The sequence below is a fragment of the Caretta caretta genome, chromosome 3 (assembly GCF_965140235.1).
Source record: "Caretta caretta isolate rCarCar2 chromosome 3, rCarCar1.hap1, whole genome shotgun sequence".
NCBI lineage: Eukaryota > Metazoa > Chordata > Testudines > Cheloniidae > Caretta > Caretta caretta.
In genome coordinates, this window is record NC_134208.1 from 105,476,196 (window position 1) to 105,501,009 (window position 24,814).

General features: G+C 40.5%; 1 protein-coding gene across 2 annotated transcripts in view; it reads left to right on the forward strand.

The window, feature by feature from the left end:
- Positions 1–24,611, forward strand: part of PEX7 (peroxisomal biogenesis factor 7) — an 80,705-nt gene extending 56,094 nt beyond the window's left edge. Inside the window, exons 9-10 of one of the 2 annotated variants that reach the window (XM_048844435.2) lie at positions 2,145–2,244; positions 8,564–9,278. In XM_048844435.2, coding sequence (XP_048700392.1) covers positions 2,145–2,244; positions 8,564–8,653 — 190 coding nt within the window. In that variant the 3' untranslated portion in view covers positions 8,654–9,278. Of the gene's footprint in view, positions 1–2,144; positions 2,245–8,563; positions 9,279–22,189 lie in introns of those variants that run through there. The other variant, XM_048844436.2, reaches the window with a different exon arrangement.
- The last annotated feature ends 203 nt before the right edge of the window (positions 24,612–24,814 follow it).

Below are 24,814 nucleotides of genomic sequence, written 5' to 3' on the forward strand. Positions count from 1 at the left end.
CATGCCAGTGGCTTCCTTTCAGCTTTCACCACTGGCAGTCATACAGGTCATTGGCTCCTGAAGGCCGTCACACACAGTAACGGTTGATTTCTCCATCGCGGTTTCCGTAAAATATATTTTGTTTTTTACAGGACAGGGTTGTTAGCTCTGTGCCTAACCCCCAACCTGAAGGACCAGGATGTCTGTTTTGTCTGGCCCTTCCTGCACAGACCAATCCTGCATGGTTGAACCTCCTAGGAGCAAAAAGCCCCCGTCGACACAGATTCTGGGGATTGTTAGAGCATGCAAGCTGTCCTGCCACAACAAGGCACGGACAGCAGAGGACAGGAGCTGAAGAGTTATTTGCCATTTATCCTCCAGTAAATTGCTATCAGCCAAGGTTAACTCAGGAGTTCATGGCTCTCAGTCCAGTACTCAGGCACCTAAAGTTCATATCCTCTCTGTAATCTTGTGTTTAGGATACATTTATATTCAAGTAGGTCTGTTCAGAATATCTTCCTTAAAAATTTCTATGAAACTTTCACTGGACTATAAGGCTCTGAAATTGTATGTAATATGTGAACTTTTGCTGACATAATTTTGTGTAATAGTAACGAGACTGTCCTATTATACTTTAAACGGCTTTCAGGTCAGTTTTTGTTGTAGTTTCTTTCCACACAAAATCTACAGCTCCCTCTGAATCTTAAATTTGAACTAAATTTAAAGAGAATGCAAAATGAACACAATAAGGAAGGCCCCCACTAATTCTTAGAAGCTACAAGACTTGCTTCCTTATCTGTTTGAACAGACAAATTTAACAGTGAAATTGTTCATTCTGTGCTTATATGTTCTTCTGCTTCCATTTCCCTGTAAAATGAGCTGTTTATATTACCTCTGTTGTACTAGGAAGATGTAAAGAGGGTTGTTGCTATGGCTTAGCCATTGTGTCGATACCACTCTGCTCATTTATTAAGAAAATAACACAGGCAGGTTAAACAAACTAATTCTGTTAGCTCCACTGTTTGCTGTTTACCAGAACTGATCTGCTGAACCTACAGTCCTTTCTGTGTAACTAGCATTGATGATTATTTCTCTCATTCATTATTATCAGGTCCACCTGGAAAAAAGAACAGGGGTGTGGCATGCATATTATAGAAAAACAAAAGAATATCTCAAACTGCTATGGGAAACTGTAATGTGTACAGAGACTGGCACTAGCTGCCAACCACAATAGCCCAGTAAACCCTGCAGCCCTTGGGTTTTGGTGCACATTTTTCCCCTGTGGACAATACCGCAGAATCAAAGAAGTTTGACGCTTTATTATTTCTCTGTCCTCATTATAATTTAGAGTTCCTCTCAATTTAGTCATCTGAAAATTTCATTAACATGCTGAATGCATTTTTCCAGATCTCAGGTAGCAATCTTTATGGTAACCCATTAGACACTACTTCCCCTCCTACCCCCGCTTCCTGTATTTTGCCTGTTATTACTAATTTTTAATGCTTATATTATACCCATTATGGTTCATACCATGTTTTGGGGAGTGACTGGGGGTTAAAACTGTAGAAATAGAAGAGTTTAGAATTACATTTTTTCCCAAAAGTTTTAGATGAGTGAATTATCAGTGAAATTAAAATTAAGTCAAATCATTCCCTTTAGTGTATAAATCAATTAAAAAAATGCAACGGCATATTGTGTTTTATAGAAGTCTGCTCCCAAATAAATCTGAGGTCAGGAGCAATCAATATTTATAAGCCATTTGTAATTTTCAGTAAACAGACAGCCCCACATCAGACAATGCAGAAAAAAAAAATTTTGAGTTGCCCTGAAATGTGTGTCATAGATATAACTTGGCAGATATTAAGAGGAATTGGATCTTAATAAAGAAGGCCAGCCTACCACTTTTTTACAGATTATCTGTAGTGCAGATCATTGGTGCCAGCTCTGTTATCTCAGTTTCCGTAATGGGATAAAGGAGATGGTTTTCCTTAATGAAGTCCTTAGATCAGCAAAGGGTTTTGCAGAAATGGGATTAATTGTATTCCTTAAGTGGGTGGGTTTGGTTTTTAAAAGGTTCTGGCAGCATCAGGCATATCAGTATCCTGCATTATATTTTTTAAATGCCCTTTCAGTTACCATCATTGTTTGTTTTTTTGTTTCTGTAGATTCTGGGACTTTTCCAAGCCTAACCCCTTGCTGGAGACTGTGGAGCATCATACAGAGTTTACATGTGGACTAGATTTAAGCCTTCACAACCATGGTCAGGTAACAGATAAGATGATTTTATGTTTCACTTGTCTATTACAGCCAATACAATCACAGCTGAATTGCAGACTCCATCATGAGCAGCAGCCATCGGTTTGTAGAATGCCTCAGGCAAAGGGTCTGGCTGAATGCAGGTTAAAATAAAACACATGTAGTGCCATTTTTATTTGAGAAATGATTACTTGTCTGTAGATGGCGGCCTGGGAAGAAGCTGCAAAAGCAGGCAGAGTTGAAATCCATATTGATTGCAGGTGGAAGCAAAAATTACTTTGATTTGGGAGCGAGAGTAGTAGAGAAGGTGCCAAGTTCAGATCTAGTGTTCAGACCTGCAAAAAGAAAAGGAGGACTTGTGGCACCTTAGAGACTAACAAATTTATTTGAGCATAAGCTTTCGTGAGCGACAGCTCACTTCATCGGATGCATTCAGTGGAAAATACAGTAGGGAGATTTATATACAAGGAGAACATGAAACAATGGGTGTTACCATACACACTGTAACGAGAGTGATTAGGTAAGGTGAGCTATTACCAGCAGGAGAGTGGGGGGGAGGGGGCAGGGGAACCTTTTGTAGTGGTAATCAAGGTGGGCCATTTCCAGCAGTTGACAAGAATATCTGAGGAACAGCGGGGGGAGAGGGGATAAACATGGAGAAATAGTTTTACTTTGTGTAATGATCCATCCACTCCCAGTCTCTATTCAAGCCTAAGTTAATTGTATCCAGTTTGCAAATTAATTCCAATTCAGCAGTCTCTCGTTGGAGTCTGTTTTTGAAGTTTTTTTGTTGAAGAATTGCCACTTTTAGGTCTGTAATCAAGTGACCAAAGAGATTGAAGTGTTCTCCGACTGGTTTTTGAATGTTATAATTCTTGACGTCTGATTTGTGTCCATTTATTCTTTTACGTAGAGACTGTCCAGTTTGGCCAGTGTACACGGCAGAGGGGCACTGCTGGCACATGATGGCATATATCACATTGGTAGATGCGCAGGTGAACGAGCCTCTGATTGTGTGGCTGATGTTATTAGGCCCTATGATGGTGTCTCCTGAATAGATATGTGGACATAGTTGGCAACAGGCTTTGTTGCAAGGATAGGTTCCTGGGTTAGTGGTTCTGTTGTGTGGTGTGTGGTTGCTGGTGAGTATTTGCTTCAGGTTGGGGAGCTGTCTGTAAGCAAGGACTGGCCTGTCTCCCAAGGTCTGTGAGAGTGATGGGTCGTCCTTCAGGATAGGTTGTAGATCCTTGATGATGCATTGGAGAGGTTTTAGTTGGGGGCTGAAGGTGATGGCTAGTGGCGTTCTGTTATTTTCTTTGTTGGGCCTGTCCCGTAGTAGGTGACTTCTGGGTACTCTTCTGGCTCTGTCAGTCTGTTTCTTCACTTCAGCAGGTGGGTGTTCAGACCTGGTTAGAGATGGGCCAGTCATTAAATATGGATCCAGTACTAGGAATGAACTTCTCCAAAGTTCAAGAATGCTTGGATGTTGCCTTTTGCTTTAAGCCCACCTCTAGAGGAGACAAAATACATTATTTTAATTGTAGAAATCCGAAACATTAATGTCCTGGGGGATGAGATTTGGTAAATCAAGGCTAATCATTTGAGTATTGATTGTCCTGGGGTTACTTGATAGTCTACATCTGTGTAATAGTTTAGGAACTGGAGTAAAGCCAAGTAAACTCACCCTTTGGCAGTGGATAATATATACATACAGATGGTATTACATTTAACTGCTCCTGAGTTTGTGCAACAGAAAAAGGGAAGTGATGGCTTATAGGTGACTCATATGCTTTGTATGTATTTGGTTTTAATCTATTGTGTGACATCCAGCTATCATAGCAATGAGTGCTGTAAAAATGCTGAAATAAAGAAATATGTATAATGAAGTCAAAATATAATTAAGAAGTAATTGAAATAAATCTTTGAAATGAACACATACAGCATCTCAGTGGCTTCCAGTTTGAATATCTGTTGCCTCTCTCTAACTTCCACTTTGAACCTTTTCTTGATAGTTTAAAGATTTGGACTGTGTATCTAAGAGCAATACTATTAGTACAGTTGCAGTTGTTTAAGCCAAGAGGGTGGGTGAGGTGTAGTGCAAATTGTATGAATCAGTTTGCTTTGTCAGAAAATTAAGGATACAGGGTTTATTTAACCAGACATGATTGGATTTTTTGCCCCCAGGTTGTATTTAGATATCTCTCAATACTGAAATAATTGAAACTTGATTCTGTTTACTGTACAGCTGAGGCAGGTACAGCATGTTGCCTACCGTGCACAAATCAAATGGAAATGGTATTCTGGTATATAATAAACATCATTTCTCCCAATATCCAAAATATCCTAGACCAAACAGTGGGCTGTTATTACCCTGTACAGATGCCTACATCATCTAACTTCAAAAAAACTTTTTTAGATCATAGTAGGGGGAGGCTCCTGGGTAATTGAGAGAACTATGCAAGATGAACAAACAGAATTCCAAATTAGGCTCAGACTACACTCGGTTTTTATTTTTTGTTTACAAACTGTGTTCAAACATCTGTCCAACTAGAACAGCTTGTGACATGGCGTGGGCAGCTAGTGTCAGGGCAGGTCTGTAATTAAGAAGCTGTGCCGCTGCAGCGTTTTCTGGCAGCGTGGTTAATCCACCTCTGCGAGAGGCGGAAGCTGTATTGATGGGTGAAGCCCTTCCGTGGACAGTGATGTATCTATGCACGTTTGTAGTGTAGACCTGGCCTCACTGAGGCCAAATGGTTTTAAATGTTTAAAAACCCACGAAAAGATTGGGTAGGGACTTTTATCATAGGGCCTTTTCCCTATACAATACTGCCCTTCCCTAGTTTTTCTGCTCATAGGCCTAGGGCTCTTTTGAGGCTCACCTGGGTATGTATTTAGACACCACTTAAAGGAAAGCGTGCTTTAGACTTGAATTCAGACTACACCATGGAATCACCTACGGCTGTTCCAAAGCTCAGAGAAAACATAGTTGCAAATTGAGTGGCTGTGTAGTTTGTCTATACAGTGTTCAATGGGTCTGGCTTTAGAGGAGGCCTTCTGGCACATTCTCTTCTAGAGTGGGACTTCATTCACGGGGTTAATTTCACCTATAATGAACAGTAGTACTATACATAATGGAAATAAGGCACATCCTACAACCATATCATGTTCCAACTCATATCATACGGTCCCTCTCTTCTTCTTTGGTTGGTTTTTGTATTGTAATAGCTCTTAGGAGCTCTTGTGATGAACCATGATCCCATTGTGCAAGGTGCTATACAAAAACAGAAGAAAAAGACAGTGGTGAGCCCATCTGAACTAGCTAAGGGATGTGCCAAATGTCATTTTGTTGGGGCAGATTGTGCCAAGGCAGTTGAACAGTTGAGCTTGGGGTAGGTTATATCAACTAACAGAGGAGGTTCACACTATGTAAGCCTTTCAAAGAAGTAGTTGTTGCTAGCAGGGAAGTAATCTTAAAACTTGTTAGGGGGCAACTTGATTGAAAATCAACAGAAGTTCGTGTTTTGCAATTTGAGCAGGACGTTGCAATCATGAATTAGTGTTTAATCAGCTCTTATTTGTGTGACTTAGACAATAGCCATGTCATAAATATAAAGGGAAGGGTAAACACCTTTAAAACCCCTCCTGGCCAGAGGAAAAACCCTTTCACCTGTAAAGGGCTAAGAAGCTAGGATAACCTTGCTGGCACCTGACCAAAATGACCAATGAGGAGACAAGATACTTTCAAAGCTGGAGGGGGGGAGAAACAAAGGCTCTCTCTGTCTGTGTGATGCTTTTGCTGGGAACAGAAAAGGAATGGAGTCTTAGAACTTAGTAAGTAATCTAGCTAGATATGCATTAGATTCTGTTTTGTTTAAATGGCTGATAAAATAAGCTGTGCTGAATGGAATGTATATTCCTGTTTTTGTGTCTTTTTGTAACTGAAGGTTTTGCCTAGAGGGATTCTCTATGTTTTGAATCTGATTACCCTGTAAGGTATTTACCATCCTGATTTTACAGAGGTGATTCTTTTTACTTTTTCGTCAATTAAAATTCTTCTTTTAAGAACCTGATTGCTTTTTCATTGTTCTTAAGATCCAAGGGTTTGGGTCTGTGTTCACCGATGCAAACTGGTGAGGATTTTTATCAAGCCTTCCGCGGGGAAGGGGGTGTAGGGTTTGGGGAGGATATTGGGGGGGAAGATGTTTCCAAGCGGGCTCTTTCACTGTTATATATTTGTTAGATGCTTGGTGGTGGCAGCAATAAAGTCCAAGGGCAAAAGGTAAAATAGTTTGTACCTTGGGGAAGTTTTAACCTAAGCTGGTAAAAATAAGCTTAGGGCGTTTTCATGCGGGTCCCCACATCTGTACCCTAGAGTTCAGAGTGGGGAAGGAACCTTGACAAGCCACAAATAGCAAAGTTTAAAAGTACAGCTACATTGAACATCCAATTCATCTTGTCATGACACTGAACTTATTTCTACAAGAGTATGAAGAAATAAGGAATATTACTTTGCATATCATAAATTGCTTGAAATTGTGGACTTTTGTTGTTCTAAAGCTGCCTAATGCTCAAGGCAAACATGAGAAAAATGAAAGCCCTGGATTTTGTTTGAAAGCCTTTCTTCATTTCTGTGCCTACTTATCAGGTCTGCTCTGTACACCTCAGAGAGCACCCAGTGCAGTGTGTAAATGAATGCTTTCTATAAAGCAGGTTCTTTCTTTGGCGGCTGTCTGAGAACAGGATGAGGATTTCAAAAGGGTGGGGAATCCCTTCAGCTTCTCTTTACCGGATCTGTGAACTGTAAGCTGCAATTGAGTTTTCAAAATTGCAGTCCTGTGTGATTTTTAAAAGAACAATGGTGGTAACCATTTTCAAGCACTGATTAAAGGAAGAATGTATTAAACATAAGTGACAGCAACATATCAAATCAGAACAGGACGTTTACAATGTACAGTGCTGAAAAGTACAAGCTGGGGATTAAAAATGAATACAAAGAGGAATATGAAGAAGAATAAAAACACAATACTCCAGTTTGATTTGTTATTTAAATGCATGATCAGGCTTGGAATTTAAAATAGCTTGCATGCAACAGGGCACAAAGTGTGCATACTTGATTTGCATGCTTGTTTATTATGGTTGCTTGCATAATTATTGTAATTCTGTATACAAAAGGATAAATGTCAAGTGGCCATTTGTACTGACAATTATGCATTTGTGCAATTCTAAGAGGTGTGGGAGTTAGATTCTCTTATTTTCTCTAGACCTTTTGTGCTGCTGCTGCATTTCCAGAGTTGTGGATTTCCCCGACACATGTCAGGTGGCATAGATCTGGTTTCCCTTCCACCCACTCAGTACCTGACATTCACTATTTTTTTCCCACTGAATGCATCCGATGAAGTGAGCTGTAGCTCACGAAAGCTTATGCTCAAATAAATTTGTTAGTCTCTAAGGTGCCACAAGTCTTCCTTTTCTTTTTGCGAATACAGACTAATACAGCTGCTACTCTGAAACCTGACACAGGGAGTGTATCAAGATTGAGAGATACATGGTCAGAGTGCTGCTGTGCTCCAGGTAGAATGTGGCTTCTTAAAAGCCATAGCTAGCCTATGTAGATTATGCCCAGAGGTCTGGCGAAGAATCTGGGCTTGGGTCTGAAGACCTTTCAGATGAATGCGGACACTGTTGATCACGTGACACAGAGTAGCGATTTTCCTTGGTGTTAATTTTCTTTCCTTCATCCCTCAGGCTGTTGTGCATTATACTACACACCAGCTGGTTGCATAGGTGCCGCCCTCCTCTCCAGAGAAGGGATTGCATTTCAGTGGGATTGTTTTCATATAAATTGTGAAGTGCTCTGGGCTCTTGCATAAAGGGTGCTATACAAATAATATTTTGCATTGTTCTGTAAATGTCTTCTAATTTGTGGGACTTTTGGTGCAATATTTAATTTAAAAAAAAATCAAGAGAACAAATTAGAACATTCGTGGAAGTGATATTGTCAGGTTAAAACAAGCAGGCCCAAGTCATGAAGGGGAAAAGACATGTGACAGCAGGGTGCAAAGGGAGCACGGTAAGAGGAATGGGCACTGACCCTCTGCAATAGGAGCACATAATAGTTTCCCTCCAACATTGTCTCATATCTGTATAGTTATCAGGATTTCAAGGTCCCTGTAAATAGTTTCTGTAGAGGGTGGGGTCCATGTAGCTTGTTAGGATTGCCACTCTGTTTTGTTTTTAAACTCCTGCAACTTTTTGTGGATGCACATGCAGCTTGATGGTCAGCTCTTCACAATGAAATGAGACCTGCTTATTTTGGTCTGTCTTTCAGTGGCAACGATATTTGAATGATGCTTACTCTCGGGGGCGTAATGCAGTTTGTGATGGTGATACAGTTCTTTGCTCTCTTAGATGGCACTGACAGTCTGCAATAAGAGCATATAATAGTTTCCCTCCAACATTGCCTCATATCTGTATAGTTATCAGGATTTCAATGTCCCTGTAAATTCCACCATTAATGCAGTTTTATTGATACCTTCACTGAGGAACAACCCCAAAATCTAGGTCAGTATCCACCATTGGCAACAAATAAAGGCCATTGGACGCTGTAAGCCTAACCTTTTTGCTCACTGTGTCATAGATGACATAGAGTAGAGGTTTCCCCTGGTGTGCATTTCCGTTCCTCCATCCCCCAGACCGTGTGTAGGTACAAGTTGTCTGAATGGGTTACTCCCTCCATCCAAAGGATATTTCCTTTGTTTTGGGATTGTTTGCAAGTGGCCTCCCTACCAGCCACTCAGAATGGTTGCTAACAGCCACATTCACGTGTTTCAGTACTTGTGGAATGGATGAATAATGGCTCTTTGCAGAAAGAAGTTCAGTTTTTTAGGACCAAATATGAATTCAAACGGTGTCTTCAGTGGAGATGGTGTACTAGGTGTTCTGTTTGTATTTACACCCCAGTCTGTTGTAACTAACTGTTGTAAAGCTGGAATTGTATTTTGTGGAAACTTTACTGGAAGATGCATAAACTTCCTTTGCTCCTTTTTTTGTTGTTTGGGGTATTTTTGTGTCTTGTTTATTCTTTCTTTGCACACATACAAGTTGTGGAATTTAGAAGTTCCACATGACTGTTGAAGCTTTCGTGCCCCTAGAACAGGGGTGGGTGAACTTTTTGGCCCGAGGGCCACATCTGGGTATGAAAGTTGTATGGCAGGCCATGAATGCTCACAAAATTGGGAGTTGGGGTGCGGGAGGAGGTGAGGGCTCTGGCTGGGGGTGTGGGCTTGGGGGTGGGGCCAGAAATGAGTTCAGGGTACGGGAGGGGGCTCCGGGCTGGGGCAGGAGGTTGGGCTGCAGTTGGGGGGGGAGGGGGGGAGGGCTGCAGCTGGCAGGGCGGGCTCTGGGGTGCAGGAGGATGGGACTGAGCGGTTCGGAGTGTGGGAGAGGGATCAGGGCTGGGGCAAGGGGTGGGGCACTGGAGGGGGGAAGGGGCACAGGCTCCGGACGGTGCTTACCTCAGGTAGCTCACGGAAGCAGCGGCATTTCCCCCCTCCGGCTCCTACGCAGTGGTGCGGCCAGGCGCCTCTATGCAGTGCCCCATCCGCAGGCGCCATCCTGCAGCTCCCATCAGCCTTTGTTCTTGGCCAATCGGAGCTGTGGAGGCAGCGCTTGGGGCAGCGTGCGGAGCCCCCTGGCTGCCCCTACACGTAGGAGCTGGAGGCGGACATACTGCTGCTTCCGAGAGCCATGCGGAGTGGGGCAACCCCTAGACCCTGCTCCCCGGCAGAAGCTCGAGGGCCAGATTAAAACATCTGAAGGGCCGGATGTAGCCCCCGGGTTGTAGTGTGCCCACCCCTGCCCTAGAAACATTTCACTAATTATATCTTCTCCCCCTCTTATGGCCTTTCTCAGCCACTTCTTTAAACCTCTCAAGGCATTCCAGGTAAAGTTTTACTGTTTGAAACTCCTTGAGAGAAAAGTTTCAGAGTAGCAGCCGTGTTAGTCTGTATTCGAAAAAAGAAAAGGAGGACTTGTGGCACCTTAGAGACTAACAAATTTATTTGAGCATAAGCTTTCATGAGCTACAGCTCACTTCATCAGATGAATTCAGTGGAAAATACAGTGGGGAGATTTATATACATAGAGAACATGAAACAATGGGTGTTACCATACACACTGTAGGAGAGTGATCACTTAAGGTGAGCTATTACCAGCAGGAGAGCTGGGGGGGAACCTTTTGTAGTGATAATCAAGGTGGGCCATTTCCAGCAGTTGACAAGAATGTCTGAGGAACGGAGCGGGGGGGGGAATAAGATGAACAAGAGACTGATGTCTCTCTGTATCTGTACGAGTTTTTTCATGAAGTTGATCAAGCATTCTTACAACTACAATACCCACCTGCTGAAGTGAAGAAACAGATTGACAGAGCCAGAAGAGTACCCAGAAGTCACCTACTACGGGACAGGCCCAACAAAGAAAATAACAGAACGCCACTAGCCATCACCTTCAGCCACCAACTAAAACCCCTCCAACGCATCATCAAGGATCTACAACCTATCCTGAAGAACAACCCATCACTCTCACAGATCTCGGGAGACAGGCCAGTCCTTGCTTACAGACAGCCCCCCAACCTGAAGCAAATACCAGCAACCACACACCACACTACAGAACCACTAACCCAGGAACCTATCCTTGCAACAAAGCCCATTGCCAACTGTGTCCACATATCTATTCAGGGGACACCATCATAGGGCCTAATCACATCAGCCACACTGTCAGAGGCTCATTCACCTGCACATCCACCAATGTGATATATGCCATCATGTGCCAGCAGTGCCCCTCTGCCATGTACATTGGCCAAACTGGGCAGTCTCTATGTAAAAGAATAAATGGACAAAAATCAGACGTCAAGAATTATAACATTCAAAAACCAGTTGGAGAACATTCAATCTCTCTGGTCACTCAATTAGAGACCTAAAAGTGGCAATTCTTCAACAAAAAAAACTTCAAAAACAGACTCCAACGAGAGACTGCTGAATTGGAATTAATTTGCAAACTGGATACAATTAACTTAGGCTTGAATAGAGACTGGGAGTGGATGGGTCATTACACAAAGTAAAACTATTTCCCCATGTTTATTCCCCTCCCCCACCCCCCACTGTTCCTCAGACATTCTTGTCAACTGCTGGAAATGGCCCGCCTTGATTATCACTACAAAAGGCCCCACACACACATTCTCCTGCTGGTAATAGCTCACCTTAAGTGATCACACTCTCCTTACACTGTGTATGGTAACACCCATTGTTTCATGTTCTCTATGTATATAAATCTCCCCACTGTATTTTCCACTGAATGCATCCAATGAAGTGAGCTGTAGCTCACGAAAGCTTATGCTCAAATATATTTGTTAGTCTCTAAGGTGCCACAAGTACTCCTTTTCTTTTTGAGAGAAAAAGATCCCATTTTTTGTTCAATTTGTGTATGGATTTCTTGGTTGGCTTTCTTAGTCATTATGAATGTTATTGGGGAATCCCTTTGTAGGCCTTTACAAACATCCCTTTTGTTTGGGTAAAATTCATCCTTGTGCATAAGGAACCACTGCAAGACAAGACCTTATGTGCAACTTGCCCCCACACACAAACACCAGGCTGCTAAAATGAGACTTAAGTGGTACATAGGCCTAGAGCTAGCCTAAATTTCACCCTTTGTCATTTCCTATTTTTAAAAATTCTTGGTATTTTTAAACTGTCCCAGTATATAGGTATCAGAGTAACAGCCGTGTTTGTCTGTATTCGCAAAAAGAAAAGGAGTACTTGTGGCACCTTAGAGACTAACCAATTTATTTGAGCATGAGCTTTCGTGAGCTACAACTCACTTCATCAGATGCATCAGGTAGTCTTTCACCTGTGAAGTGGAAGGGTTAATATCAGCACATTAGACCTCAGTTTTGTGAAAGCTATAGTTGCTACAGCCATCATAAAGTTCCGTGGAAGCTATAATGTCACTATACTGGAAGGGGTTATCATATCAGCAGTCAAATATTTCCATCTCTTTGATTTTAAAGTGTTATGAAAAGTGCACGGATCACCATCTTATTCAACGGATTTTTCACCTTGATTGTGTGTTCAAACTCATCGGATCTAGTGACTATAAAGCTTTGACTGCTTTTTAATTTGGTTTACCATGCTGAGCCAACACAGCAGAGTGTGAGCTGGATTCTGATACTTTAATAAAACTGTTTGCTTAGTGCCGATGAGTTATACCAGTGCAACTTGATGGAAGACAAACAGGGTTTCATGAAGAGAACATTTGACCTGTACAACTGTTAATTACTGGTGATTATTTAAAAAAAAATGAAACCTTACTTGACTCTTAGATACAAAGGTGGAGATTGCAAGGCTGGGGGTTAGGAAGCATGTTGTTTTGCTTGTAAACTGAATATATTTGATATGGAGTCACTGAGAAACAATAAACACGGACCCCTCACAATGCCACTTTTAGAGTGTCATATGTCAGCATAGAATGGCAAATTAAAGTTTGGATTAAACCTTTCCACAACACTGCATTGATTTTATCCGTAACTAAAGGATGGACCTGGGTTCTTTAAAATAGCTCTTTAAAGATTCTTTTCTTTAAACTATCTAACTGTGCAAGAGTGCATCCATTGTTGCAAATAGTTTTGAAAGCCCTCTGCACTTCACTGCCAGACTTGTCTTTCAGACCTGCAACTCAGACAAATTTAGACAGCACATCCTTCCTTCACCATTAAGGTGTATTAACTGTTATGTTTAGAAGATTGTTTCAAGTCTACAGAATCAGCTCCCCTTTACATATTCCATATCAGATCAAGAAAACAACTGTCTTCTATCTTTTGAAATAGATCCTAGCCAGTTTGTATAACGTTCTAGAGGCTTGATCATGAAGCTAGTCAGTTCCTGTTTTCAGCTCCGTGCTTTGTGACACTTTTTAATTATCTGAAAAACAGGAGCAATGCCCCCTCCAAATCTCTTCCCTTCTTGGGAGAGTAATACATTTCTTTAGCAATGTTTGGGACATTACTATTTCTGGTCAGTGTATATAATTTGAATCCAGGTCTATGTAAGAACTTCTGGCCAGTTTTTTTTTCTGTATTCATCACAAATGATTATACAAATTAGAAACAATGTGTAATTTGAAAAATACCACACACAAACTAAAATGCTTGCAAATGAATTTTTTTCTTTTACGAAATTACAATATGCACCTCTCAATTTATGCATGAGGGTAGGGTTCAGTTACAGTTCATCTCTGATGCCTCTTGACCAAACATAGAGTCACAGTAATACTTGGGCTTTTCTAATCCAAGATGGAACCCCTTATTATTTTAAACCAATAGATGCATACCTCAAACCCAGCAGGTTAAGTGCATGGGGGAGGGGGTTAGTGCCACATGGCAAGGGACTTCGCTTACAACCATTTGCCTTTATCCCTTGTTCTTAAATTCACTTAAACCCCCTTTTTGTTAATAAATTGTTTTACTTTTAATCTAAACCTGCCTAGTGCTGTTGAAGTGACTGCTAGCTCCAGTTAAAGTAATAAGCTGTGCTTTTGTCTCTTTAAAGGAGCAATGAACCTTATTACTACTTTGAGTGTTCCAGGAGAGGGCTGAACACTTCAGGGCAGACAGTTGGGGGGAAATTTGGGACTTAAGAGTGTGTTGGGAGTCACCCTGTAAGTAGTAACCAAGGCTGGTGGAGACCAGCGTGGGGCTGTTGTGTTGTAGGCAGGCTGCTAGGGGCAGAGTGTTGAACCAGGACTGCACCGCACACAGATTCAGGAACCTCCATTCCTGTCTGCTGGCTGTTGGTGTCCAGGCTCTGAGCCAGGGCACCAGAGCATTTAAGGCACCCAAGCTTACAGGGCAGGTTGTGAGATGACCTTTCACTGGTCTGGGTTGCACCCCAAAATGTTAGTGGATCTTCCTGCCATGACTTACCAAAGGTCAAGAGGAATGGGAGTGAAGGCAGAAGTGTTACCTACCCCTTGATTCACATTGTTGAAGAAATGGAATGGGGGAGGGAGGAATTGAGGGCAAAATTTCCTTTCCATTCTTGTCCGATTATGGGCTAGAAGAAATGGCCACCTGTCAAAATAAGTAGCAGGCCTAATAGCCATGTTTGTTAGCTTCACCAAACTTCCATCCCCTGTGTACGCTAGAGTGCTCAGGACCCTTTACAGATGTTTCATCATAATATAAGTAGCCCATAGAATTAAGCACAAAAAGAAGAAATGTTTCCTTGAGAAGAGGAGGAAGGGAAAGAATTGCAAATAGGAGTGAAAATGTAGCTACAATAACTTTTTTTAAAACCTGTTGTAAAAGAAGAACTGTTATATGTCTTATTGAAACTCAGCATGGCAGAGACAAATGTGTAGAGTGTCAGGGTTCCTTCCCAACTCGGAACTCTAGGGTACAGATGTGGGGACCCGCATGAAAGACCTCCTAAGCTTATTCTTACCAACTTAGGTTAAAAACTTCCCCAGGGTACAAACTTTGCCTTGTCCTTGAACAGTATGCTGCCACCACCAAGTGTTTTAAACAAAGAACAGTGAAAGAGCCCCTTGGAGACTACTTCTCCCAAAATATCCCCCCAAGCCCTACACCCCCTTTCCTGGGGAAGGCTTGATAATAATCCTCACCAATTTGTACAGGTGAACACAGACCCAAACCCTTGGATCTGATGAACAATGAAAAATCAATCAGGTTCTTAAAAGAAGAATTTTAATTAAAGAAAAGGTAAAAGAATCACCTCTGTAAAATCAGGATGGAAAATACTTTACAGGGTATTCAGATTCAAAACACAGAGGATCCCCCTCTGGGCAAAACCTTAAAGTTACAGAAAACAGGAATAAACCTCCCTCTTAAGACAGGGAAAATTCACACAAAACAAAAGATAAACTAATCCGCCTTGCCTGGCTTACGTATACTGGTTGCAGTATTGGAGACTTGGATTAGGATGGGTTGGAGAAAATGGATTTCTGTCTGGCCTCTCTCAGTCCCAAGAGAGAACAACCACTTAAACAAAGAGCACAAACAAAAGCCTTCTCTCCCGCCGCCCCCCCCCCCAATTTTGAAAGTATCTTGTCCCCTTATTGGTCCTTTGGGTCAGGTGCCAGCCAGGTTAGCTGAGCTTCTTAACCTTTTACAGGTAACAGGATGTTGCCTCTGGCCAGGAGGGATTTCATCGCACGGTATACAGAAAGGTGGTTACCCTTCCCTTTATATTTATGACAAGCTACAATAACTTTTTTTAAAACCTGTTGTAAAAGAAGAATTGTGTTATGTCTTATTGAAACTCAGCAGGGCAGAGACAAATGTGGAGCTATTTCCACCCGTGAGTGGTCACCACATAAGAGACAATTGCCTGTCAACCTAAGATTTGACTGGAAACCCTGGAAGGATATCTAGTGAAATCACTTCTGCCGTCCTGACTGTTGTTCAGAAACTTATTCAACTGTGGCATTGACATTTCTTTGCCAGGGTAAAGAAAGTAATTTCTGGAGCCTAATGAAAATACAGTGTCATTATTTAGATACATGCATATCTTGCTGAGTTTCAGTAAGAGCTTTATGTTTTTGCAATTTTTAGTTATTTTCTGAAAAATAGTACTTGGTTATTGGGTTTGGGGGTTTAGTGCCACCTTAGAGTACTGCAAAAATCAACCACTATCTTGAAGGATTTTTCCTCTTTTCTTGATCCTAAACAGTAAAGAGACAGTATGTCATCTAGGTAATTACACTAGGCTGAATGGATTGCCCTAGGGTTCTGGAAAAGGTCTCCGTCTATTGCAAAGCAAGGCTGTAGTGATGAATAGAAGACAGAGGTCCTGAAATAAATCAGCTAGTGGGATAACTGAAATGGCTGTGATAAATAAAAGAATATTGGAATTAAATGAGTTGGTGGAAAACAGCATTACTATCAGACACTAGGATAAACGCTTCAAAGTGAAACAGTCATCCCATGTTTTATGAGTCAAACTATGAATTTCCAGTGAAGAATTAGTTTTCTGAGACTGTATCTGTACAATTCATATTTTTGGCTTTACATGAAGGGGAATAAAGCAGTGTCCAGTTTGATTTATCTGCTGGAAATATATTTGCCTCTTCCAGAAAATTACCTGGCATGATATTTATACTGCAGCAATAATAAAAGTACACTCACTTATGCACTGACTGTCTGACCCTCCTTTGTTGCAGAGGCTGGCTGTGGGCATCTCCCAATCTCACAGCATATTTCAGTAGCACATATAGCAATACTTCATAACTTCACGTACACTGATAGCACATGCAATCCAACAGGGTATTCATGTTCACCGGATCAAGACTTTTAAAATGACACTTCACAAGTTATATTTTGTACAAACCATGTCATAATTATATGACAGTGGTGAATATGGGGGTTCCAGGATGCTCCTCTGAGGTACAGAGTGCCACAGACATTAACAAATGCATCCATTTTGTTAGATTGTGTTTGCGTCATGTAGTTGTAACAGTAATCTAACAGATGGGAGCATTGGCACTTTGGGGCGGGGGGGAAGGGGCGTCTTTTTCAGCTGCATCCTTCCCTGAGCAATCAGTATTCATGGAATATCGTTATTTTACAATTAACCTTTAATTATTCCATTTCTCTCAACAATTTGTGATGGCAAAAAAATTGATACAATAGAACTGTATATTCCAGCACATAAGCAACATTGGTGTATTTGTCAGGTGTTCTGCAGCATATCTGTACAACGTTAATGAAAGTGTAGTGAAAATAGCTACCCAAAGCTAATTATTTGGTTTTTTTAAACGGTCAGAAGTATAAAAAACCCTGCCTTTTATATAGTAGCTTTCACCCAAAGATCAGAGTATTCTGCAGACTCTACCTACTGATATGCAGACTTGATCCAGGTCTGTTGGATTGAAGGCAAAGCTGTTTCAGCAACATTGTACAGTAGCTTTGGAATGAAAATGAATAATACTTTATATTTAAACTTCTTGTGAAGGGTTTTCAGTTATGAACAGTGGCTCAAATAATCTCTTCGTATACAATAAGATTATGTTCTATGGAATACCCTATTGAATACTGTTCTAAGTAAGAATTAGATAAACCTGTATAAAAAATATCAGGAAGTCGGTGGTTCGGGGTTTTTTTTTTTTTAATTAAATACTGAAAGAAAAACTTGGAGCACTTCCAAAATTGTTGGGATATCTCTAGCTGGTGTACTAGGTACTTACACAGTCACCAAATCTGATAGAGCTCATATTCCAAATTATTCCTGTTCAGTTAGCACAAACACATAAGCTGTGGTTAATGTTGCATTAAAAGCTTGATCAAAATTATTGTTAAATCAATTGTGACAAAATATTTTACATTGTGTTGGCTTTCCCTCCCACTTAAATTATAAAGCCATTGGCTTTATACAAATAAATTCATTGTATATTCACATCCTCACTAGATATTATAGTACCATTAATAAAGAAAAACACTTCACACAGTTACTCAGTAGGGCCTTCAGTGAGACTGTTCATGTGCTTAAAGTATTCAGATGCTTAAGTACCTTGCTGAATTGGGATTACAAGAGCCACCACATACTCTCTCAAACTGTAGTAGTTTTTATGGCATACATTTTAAGGGTGTAGTTTGTGTACCAAAATCCTAATGAAAGTCACCCAGCTGTTTTGGAACATAGGTAATCCCATCGAACATAGAATTCCTTGGATGATTGGGGTGCCATCTATACATTGTTGTTCATTGTAAACCTACCGAAATATTAAATAAGAATGTCTTAGTTTAACTGTCTCTTGATTTTTCTGACTGGAATTTACCAAAGCAAAGGATAATTACAACTTCGACTTCATAAGGTTCTTCCTCTCTTCATTCATTAAAAGGTGGAGCCTTGGAAAACTTTACATAAAATGCGGGTTGTTACAAAAACACAGAAACCCATTTAGTTGGCATATTTGTATTGAATAATCCAGTAAAACCACGCCACTCTTGAAATTAATCTCCATAGTCATCTCCACCTACACAATATAGAAATCATTTGTTTCTGTGCCGAGGTCTTACTTTCCATCATCTACTTTCGACTGTAGCACTTTATCATATTTAATTTGAGAGGACAGAATGGCATTTTCTCAAGCATATGTTCTGGGTTGTTAACTCAAAACTTACCATTTTGAATCTTGCTCAGAAGGTTCGCCCGTATGTTACTGATGGCAGATAAACACTCTTGGACTGAATTGAGACTTTTATTAAACTAGTTATATTTTAGGAGTTAGCAGATTGAAATTCTATGTAAGAACATCCAAACTGGGTCAGACCAAAGGTCCATCTAGCCCAGTATCCTGTGTTCTGACAGTGGCCACTGCCAGGTGCCCCAGAGGGAATGAACGAACAGGTAATCATCAAGTGATCCATCCCCTGTCGCCCATTCCCAGTTTCTGGCAAACAGAAATTAGGAACACCCTTTCTGCCCATCCTAGCTAATAGCCGTTGAGGGACCTGTCCTCCATGAACTTACCTAGTTCTTTTTTGAACCCTAAGTTCTTTTTTGAACCCTAAGATGATGATTCAAAAGTAAGATTCAAAAATTTCTGCAGGACAGTGACCTCTCTTGAATTAGCTTTAGACCTCTGAGACGTGTAACTTTAATAAACCTTTCCTTTGTTGAAAATTTGTTCTTTTTGCATTTCTATGTACATATTCATACTGTACTCATCATACTATGACACACATTGTGAGTAAAAATTTTAATAATCATCTAGTAAATAAGAAATGCATTAGTCCACATTTTCTAACGTAATTAAAATGTAAAAATTGACTCTGAATAAATGGGTGAAGCTAAAATTGCTTAACTGTATAAATTTAGTGTGTCCTCATAGTTAGCAAAAAGAAGCACCAAAGTTAGTGTAAAGGCTATATTTAATTCTTAATCAGCATTTCAATCCTTACCAATGAGTGAGAATCAACCTTTTTTGAGGAAAATAACTGAAAAGTACAAATGCACACCAAAATTCAAATTAGGGATTTTAATCAAGGGTTTCTGCTAGCTGATTTAAATCAGTGATTTTAAGTCTCTTTGATTTAAATCAGTCACCCCTGCTCTTTGCATAGAATTTATTCATCACCATTTCCAACATGAGTTTTAAGTATGGACGTCACACTGCACAGGAAGATATGACCTAGAGTGATTTGCTAAAGGTTTATTTTCCTTCTCCGAACTAGCAACATGTACATATGATCAGAGAAAATTAGCGGTCGGGCGGAATTAACCCAAGTGGCCCTTGTCAAACTGCCTTTTGTATAGGCTCTGTTTATTCTTATTCTCACTAGAGTCAATGATTCTGTAACTCTGTTTATTCAGAGCTTGCTGTGAGATATTAATTCGGTTGATCATAGGTGGGGATTTCCCAGGGATTTTTCAGGTGCTATTCCATGTCTTGTTTCCTCTTGAAAGAAAGGATTGTCGATGTAGTAGTATCAACCCATACCTATGGGAAAGATAAAAATACTTACTGTGTGTTTTATACAGTTGCCATACTGTGCGTTTTATACAATTGTGAACAGACATAATGTCATGAGATTTTGTTCCATTCTGTTTTAGGGTGTAAAGTACCTCAAATAACTAAGCAGTTACAACCAATTAAGGAAATACCACAAATGAGCAGTAACCGTAAAATGGGACCACTACAGTGTGTATCATACAAAATGAAGTTTGATTTCTAAATTTCTAGTATGCACCTGTTCATTCTAGTTTAATATTAAAGAATGTGAATTAGATTTATAGCAAAATGGTACCTGTTCTATAGGTCCTGATGTGTCTCCCATTGACATCCCTGAGAGAACACGACCCTTTGAAGATACTTTTCAAAAGTTGCTTTCACCCTCGTTTAGTGGCTTGTATTCATAGGCCAGCCTTGTCAATTTTATTCCTCTTCAGATCTCATTTTATCTCTTACTTTTGCCTTAATTTCTTTGTCCCTCCACTGCTCTGTAACAATCTACCTATTATATATCATTCTGTTACATAGTAGTTGATCTATTATCTGGTATTGTTACATTGTTAGAGAAGCTTTAACTGCATTATCAGATCTAAAGCATTTTGTAATCTGGTTTTATGAAAGTTTTTTTTTCCTGTCTGTTAATACTGATTTTATCCAGTGCTGTAGAATCATACCAGCCTTCATATTGTGATACTGAAATCTGCACCAAAAAGGGATTTTAGGGATTTGTTGTTTAGAAAAATTCAGACCAGCTTAGATTCTGCTGCTCTATTGTTTAGGTGCGGTCAGTGTTGATGACATCTTAGTCCCATCAGGTTAACGTGGAGCTCTCCTTGGAAAGGATGGATGATTGAATGGTCAGGGCTCTAGCCCTGGTCCGTGGGAGACTAGAGACCTTCTGTTTGCCGTTCTGCCACAGACTTGTGCGTGAACTCATGCAAATTGCTTTAGTCTTTCTGCCTCTGTTCCCCATCTGTAAAATGGAGTAATAGCACTTCCCTATCTTACAGTGGTGTGAGGATAAATACATTTAAGATTTTGAGGTATTGAGATAGCACAGTAATATAGGCCATACCTGAGAGAGAGAGAGACACCAGCTCCTTGTGGGGAGGGGGAGTGGCCCTGAATCCAAGCCTTCATGGATCTCCTGGGTCATCCCCTACTACCCCTCAGAACCAGGCTATTTATGCTAAAATATCTCTGCCCACTCCATGGACTGTAAGTGGTATATAGGAAAAATATGACCTTGCAAGCTCCTGCCCATATCCATGCATTTCATCCAACAGCAATGAAACCAGAATTAGTATGACACTTTCCGGGGTACCCAGGGTTGTGAAGCACCTCGCTATCACCTGCCCTTAGCATGGGGAAGCCTTGTCTGAGCCTGTTATATGTCAGCTCCCTGACTTTCCAGAACATGGGCAACACAAATAGATTTCTTTAGGCCTACGCAGACTCTTCTGTCCCTCTGCAGGTTAGCAATAGGTATTCTCCAGTCCCCAGTTCCTCCAAGCATCTCCCTGGAGTGTCCAGGCCATGGTCCTTTACACACGTGCATTACTTGCAGGATCACTGCTCTCAAAGGAACAGTGCACCCTGCTGACCAGTTATACCCCAATCACCACTTCTCTTTTTGCGCATCACTCATATTGGCTTATAGTGCAAACAAGCAAAAGTTGATTTTGACAAAGAGTACAAATTCTAGTGAAAGCAAGTGGAAGTATTGGAAACATATATAAAATATTAGATTACATTACACATAAAATAAAAACCTAGCATGCATTCTAGAATCTAGATGTACTTAGCTAGTTATTATCATGTCTTTTAGAGCAAAAACTCACACACAGTCCTGCCAGCATAGAACAGCCAGGCTTGGCTGTTATCTTCCATTCATGAGCCATGCTGTCCTTTTTCCTGTTCAGTGGAAAGATGTAGGAGGATACCTCTGCCCACCACCCCACATGTATGCCAATAATCTATTGTCTTTAGTTGTAAATGGTACTCCCCTCCTGGTCTTTTTTTATTTCCTGTAAATTTCCTCTCCAAGATTTCAGTCTCTTGATTAGCATTTTGGTTCAGTATGCAAATAGACCTATATTGTGAAGGGGACAACACACAATTCCTAGCCAGGGACACAAGTGCCTATTACCCCCTTGCCTGGAAGGAACCAGTCTGAAGCACGTTGCCTCCTGTTTTACCTGCCTTAACTTCATGGCCTTGAGAACGTAATATCCTGGGACTGACATGACGACAGCAACACTGCATTTTACAACTCATATCCGAAATGAAGGCATTATTAAAAACAGGCACGAATCTGAACCCGAACCCCAAGCATAGTTTTCTTTTTGTTCACAGCGCTGCGATCCTTTTGATTGTTGTGATCAAAACGACTTTCCCAGTAACCCTAACATGGCCTGTGTTTGCTTTGTAGGTGGCAGACTGCGCTTGGGATGAATTAGTGAAGAGCTATACGCCATCATGTCTGGCAGCTCCTGTGTAGAGATAACTGCTTTGTCCAGTGAAGAAAGAGAGCTGACTTGGCAGGAAGCTTTCTCTGCTCCCAGGAAACTCAACTCATACTAGATGTGTCAATAATGTGGCTTTAATCCTCATGTCTCTTTTTTAAATACGATTTGTAGTTTTAACTGAAGATGTTATGCATTTGAGGATACATTTTCAGTGAAGTATATGGGGACCCCTATTAAGGATGGTTCAACTGTACACCCAGTGCTTAAGGCAGCAAAATAATGCCTGGGTTATCAAAGGCTGGCAGGGGCAGACATTTTGCTGGGGGCAGAGCCAGGCAGATTTGTCTTTGGGGAGTTACATGGGTAAACGTCTTAACAGTGGGAGATGTGAATCAAATTTCCTAATCCTGATAAAGAATAAAGACAAATCGCAATTTATTTTGAGATACTGGCGCGATTTAAAAAAAAAGAGGGGAGGCATGTTTACTGTAAAATAATGCAGCATCAACTTGAGGCTTGTGTCACTCAGTTGATTTGATACTGATACGTTTTGCTCCAAATTAGTGTCACATTATTTTCTTGTGTAATATGATGAATGCTGTTGATAGACCGTTAATGTCATACATTATAACAAGCTGCTTCCTTTGACCTTTTTGTTCACTGTTTCATGATGGCAGAAAAGATTATTTCCATTAAGTCTTTTTTTTCCCCATGTGTTTTCAGATAAAATGTTTGATGGAGGGTCATATCAAAAGAAATTCTGTTTTAGATTATGCTCAGAAATCACAAAATAGAGACAGATTGTGATGGGAAATCCTCAAAAGAATTAAGCATTCTTTTTTTTAATGCTTATCCAAACTTCTTTGAGGCTCTCGCACAGACATTGTAATAATCCTTGCCTCCGTCACATCCCTTTACCTTCAGAGACTCCTTCACAGGGCCCCCCACTTTCAGCAGCGTCTTTGCAGGGCCTTAACTACTATTGAACTCAAATGTTGTATGCTCCTGGGTAGTGTATCCCAGAGTTGGTGAGATTTGCATTAAGCCATGGCCAAATGTCAGAGGGTGCTGAATCTGCTGGAGCATTGGAAGATACGGGGTGGGGAGAGAGCATTCAGAGATTAGGAACTGGATCTTATTTAAGAGTTCCAGGTAAAGGAGGAATGTGTCCTATTTTAGAGACAGGAACCAGGGGCTACTGGACAGCCATGCACAGAGAGCTGTGCCTAGATTAGGAGGCAAAGTGAAATATTAAATTCTTTTCCACTTCTGAGATGTTTGGATTCTGCATGGTTCTTTTCTTTTTTTTAATCAGGTGATCTGTTCCTGCATACCAAGCCCTGTAGCTGAATTAGAAACATTTTGATTGTGTGGTATTATAAAATATGACACAGATTTTAAAATCATTATGATGCTTTTTCATTTTAGGTGCTAAGAAATGACACAACCATAAAACTATGCTGCTTATAGCATTTACTAGTACCATGGGCCATAAAACCCACGCCTATGCATTAAAATTGATTATTTTTAACCTTAACAGTCCTTTCCTTTCATCTCCCTTTTCTGCTTAATATGCAAGTAACGTGTCCAAGTGGGTGGAGGTCATGGAATATCTGTATATATTATGTGTAAGTATGGAGGATATTTTTAATTAGATAAGATATACTGTTATAGAACGTGCATTTGAAAGCTAAACATGGAAAAGCCAAGTATGAGGCTACAAACAATCTCAGCCTTTCATCTGAGTTGTCATTAGCAGGATGAAAAGATGCTTTCAGTGTGTCACCTGTACATCCCACAAATGAATTAAACTTTCTCCTTAGCTACCTCCTTATCCCCCCTTCCGCCCCCCCGGTGCACTGTCTAACTTTCATTTAAGAGCTGCTGAGTCAAGATTTTACTCTTGAAAAATGAGTGAACTCAAAAGCTCAGTGTGGCTTTTAGCCTTACCGTATAATCTCTAAATGGGAAGAATGTGCTGTTATAAACATTTTTGCAGTGCTAACTAATTTGTAATTCTCAGGGTATCCTTGCTAGACGTGTTCACTTTAGGAAAATAAATTGCTGTTAAGGATGACAGCTCTATCTTCTAATTTTTCACTAGTCATATTCAAAATAGACCTTTAAGTACAAATGTCTTGAACATTTAATCCATTCTTTCTATTTTTAAGGACAGTTTTTAGTTGTTAGTGCACAGGCTTTTTCTTGAGTCAACATCAATATTGTCAATTTAAAAATAAAAGTGTATTTATTGTTCTAATATCAATGGCACACTGTGGTAAATAGTAAGTTTATTGTTGGAAAGACTGTTATACTTATTTTACCAATAACGTTCTAGCAGCAGTGATCAGAAAGGCAAATACAGTAAAAGTGTGCTTACGAAGACCTTGTCATACTCATAATGAGTAGTGTCTTTTTGGTGAATGGTAGAGATCATATTTTCCTCAATATTGTTGCAAACCCTGTTACCTTTTATGTAACTTTTTCTATTTGTTTGTGTGATGGGTTCCCCCCAGGGTGCCACCTGGAACTGGGGTACCACTGATCCCCCCGACCCACCAGCCTGGGCTCCCTCTCACACTGTGCTG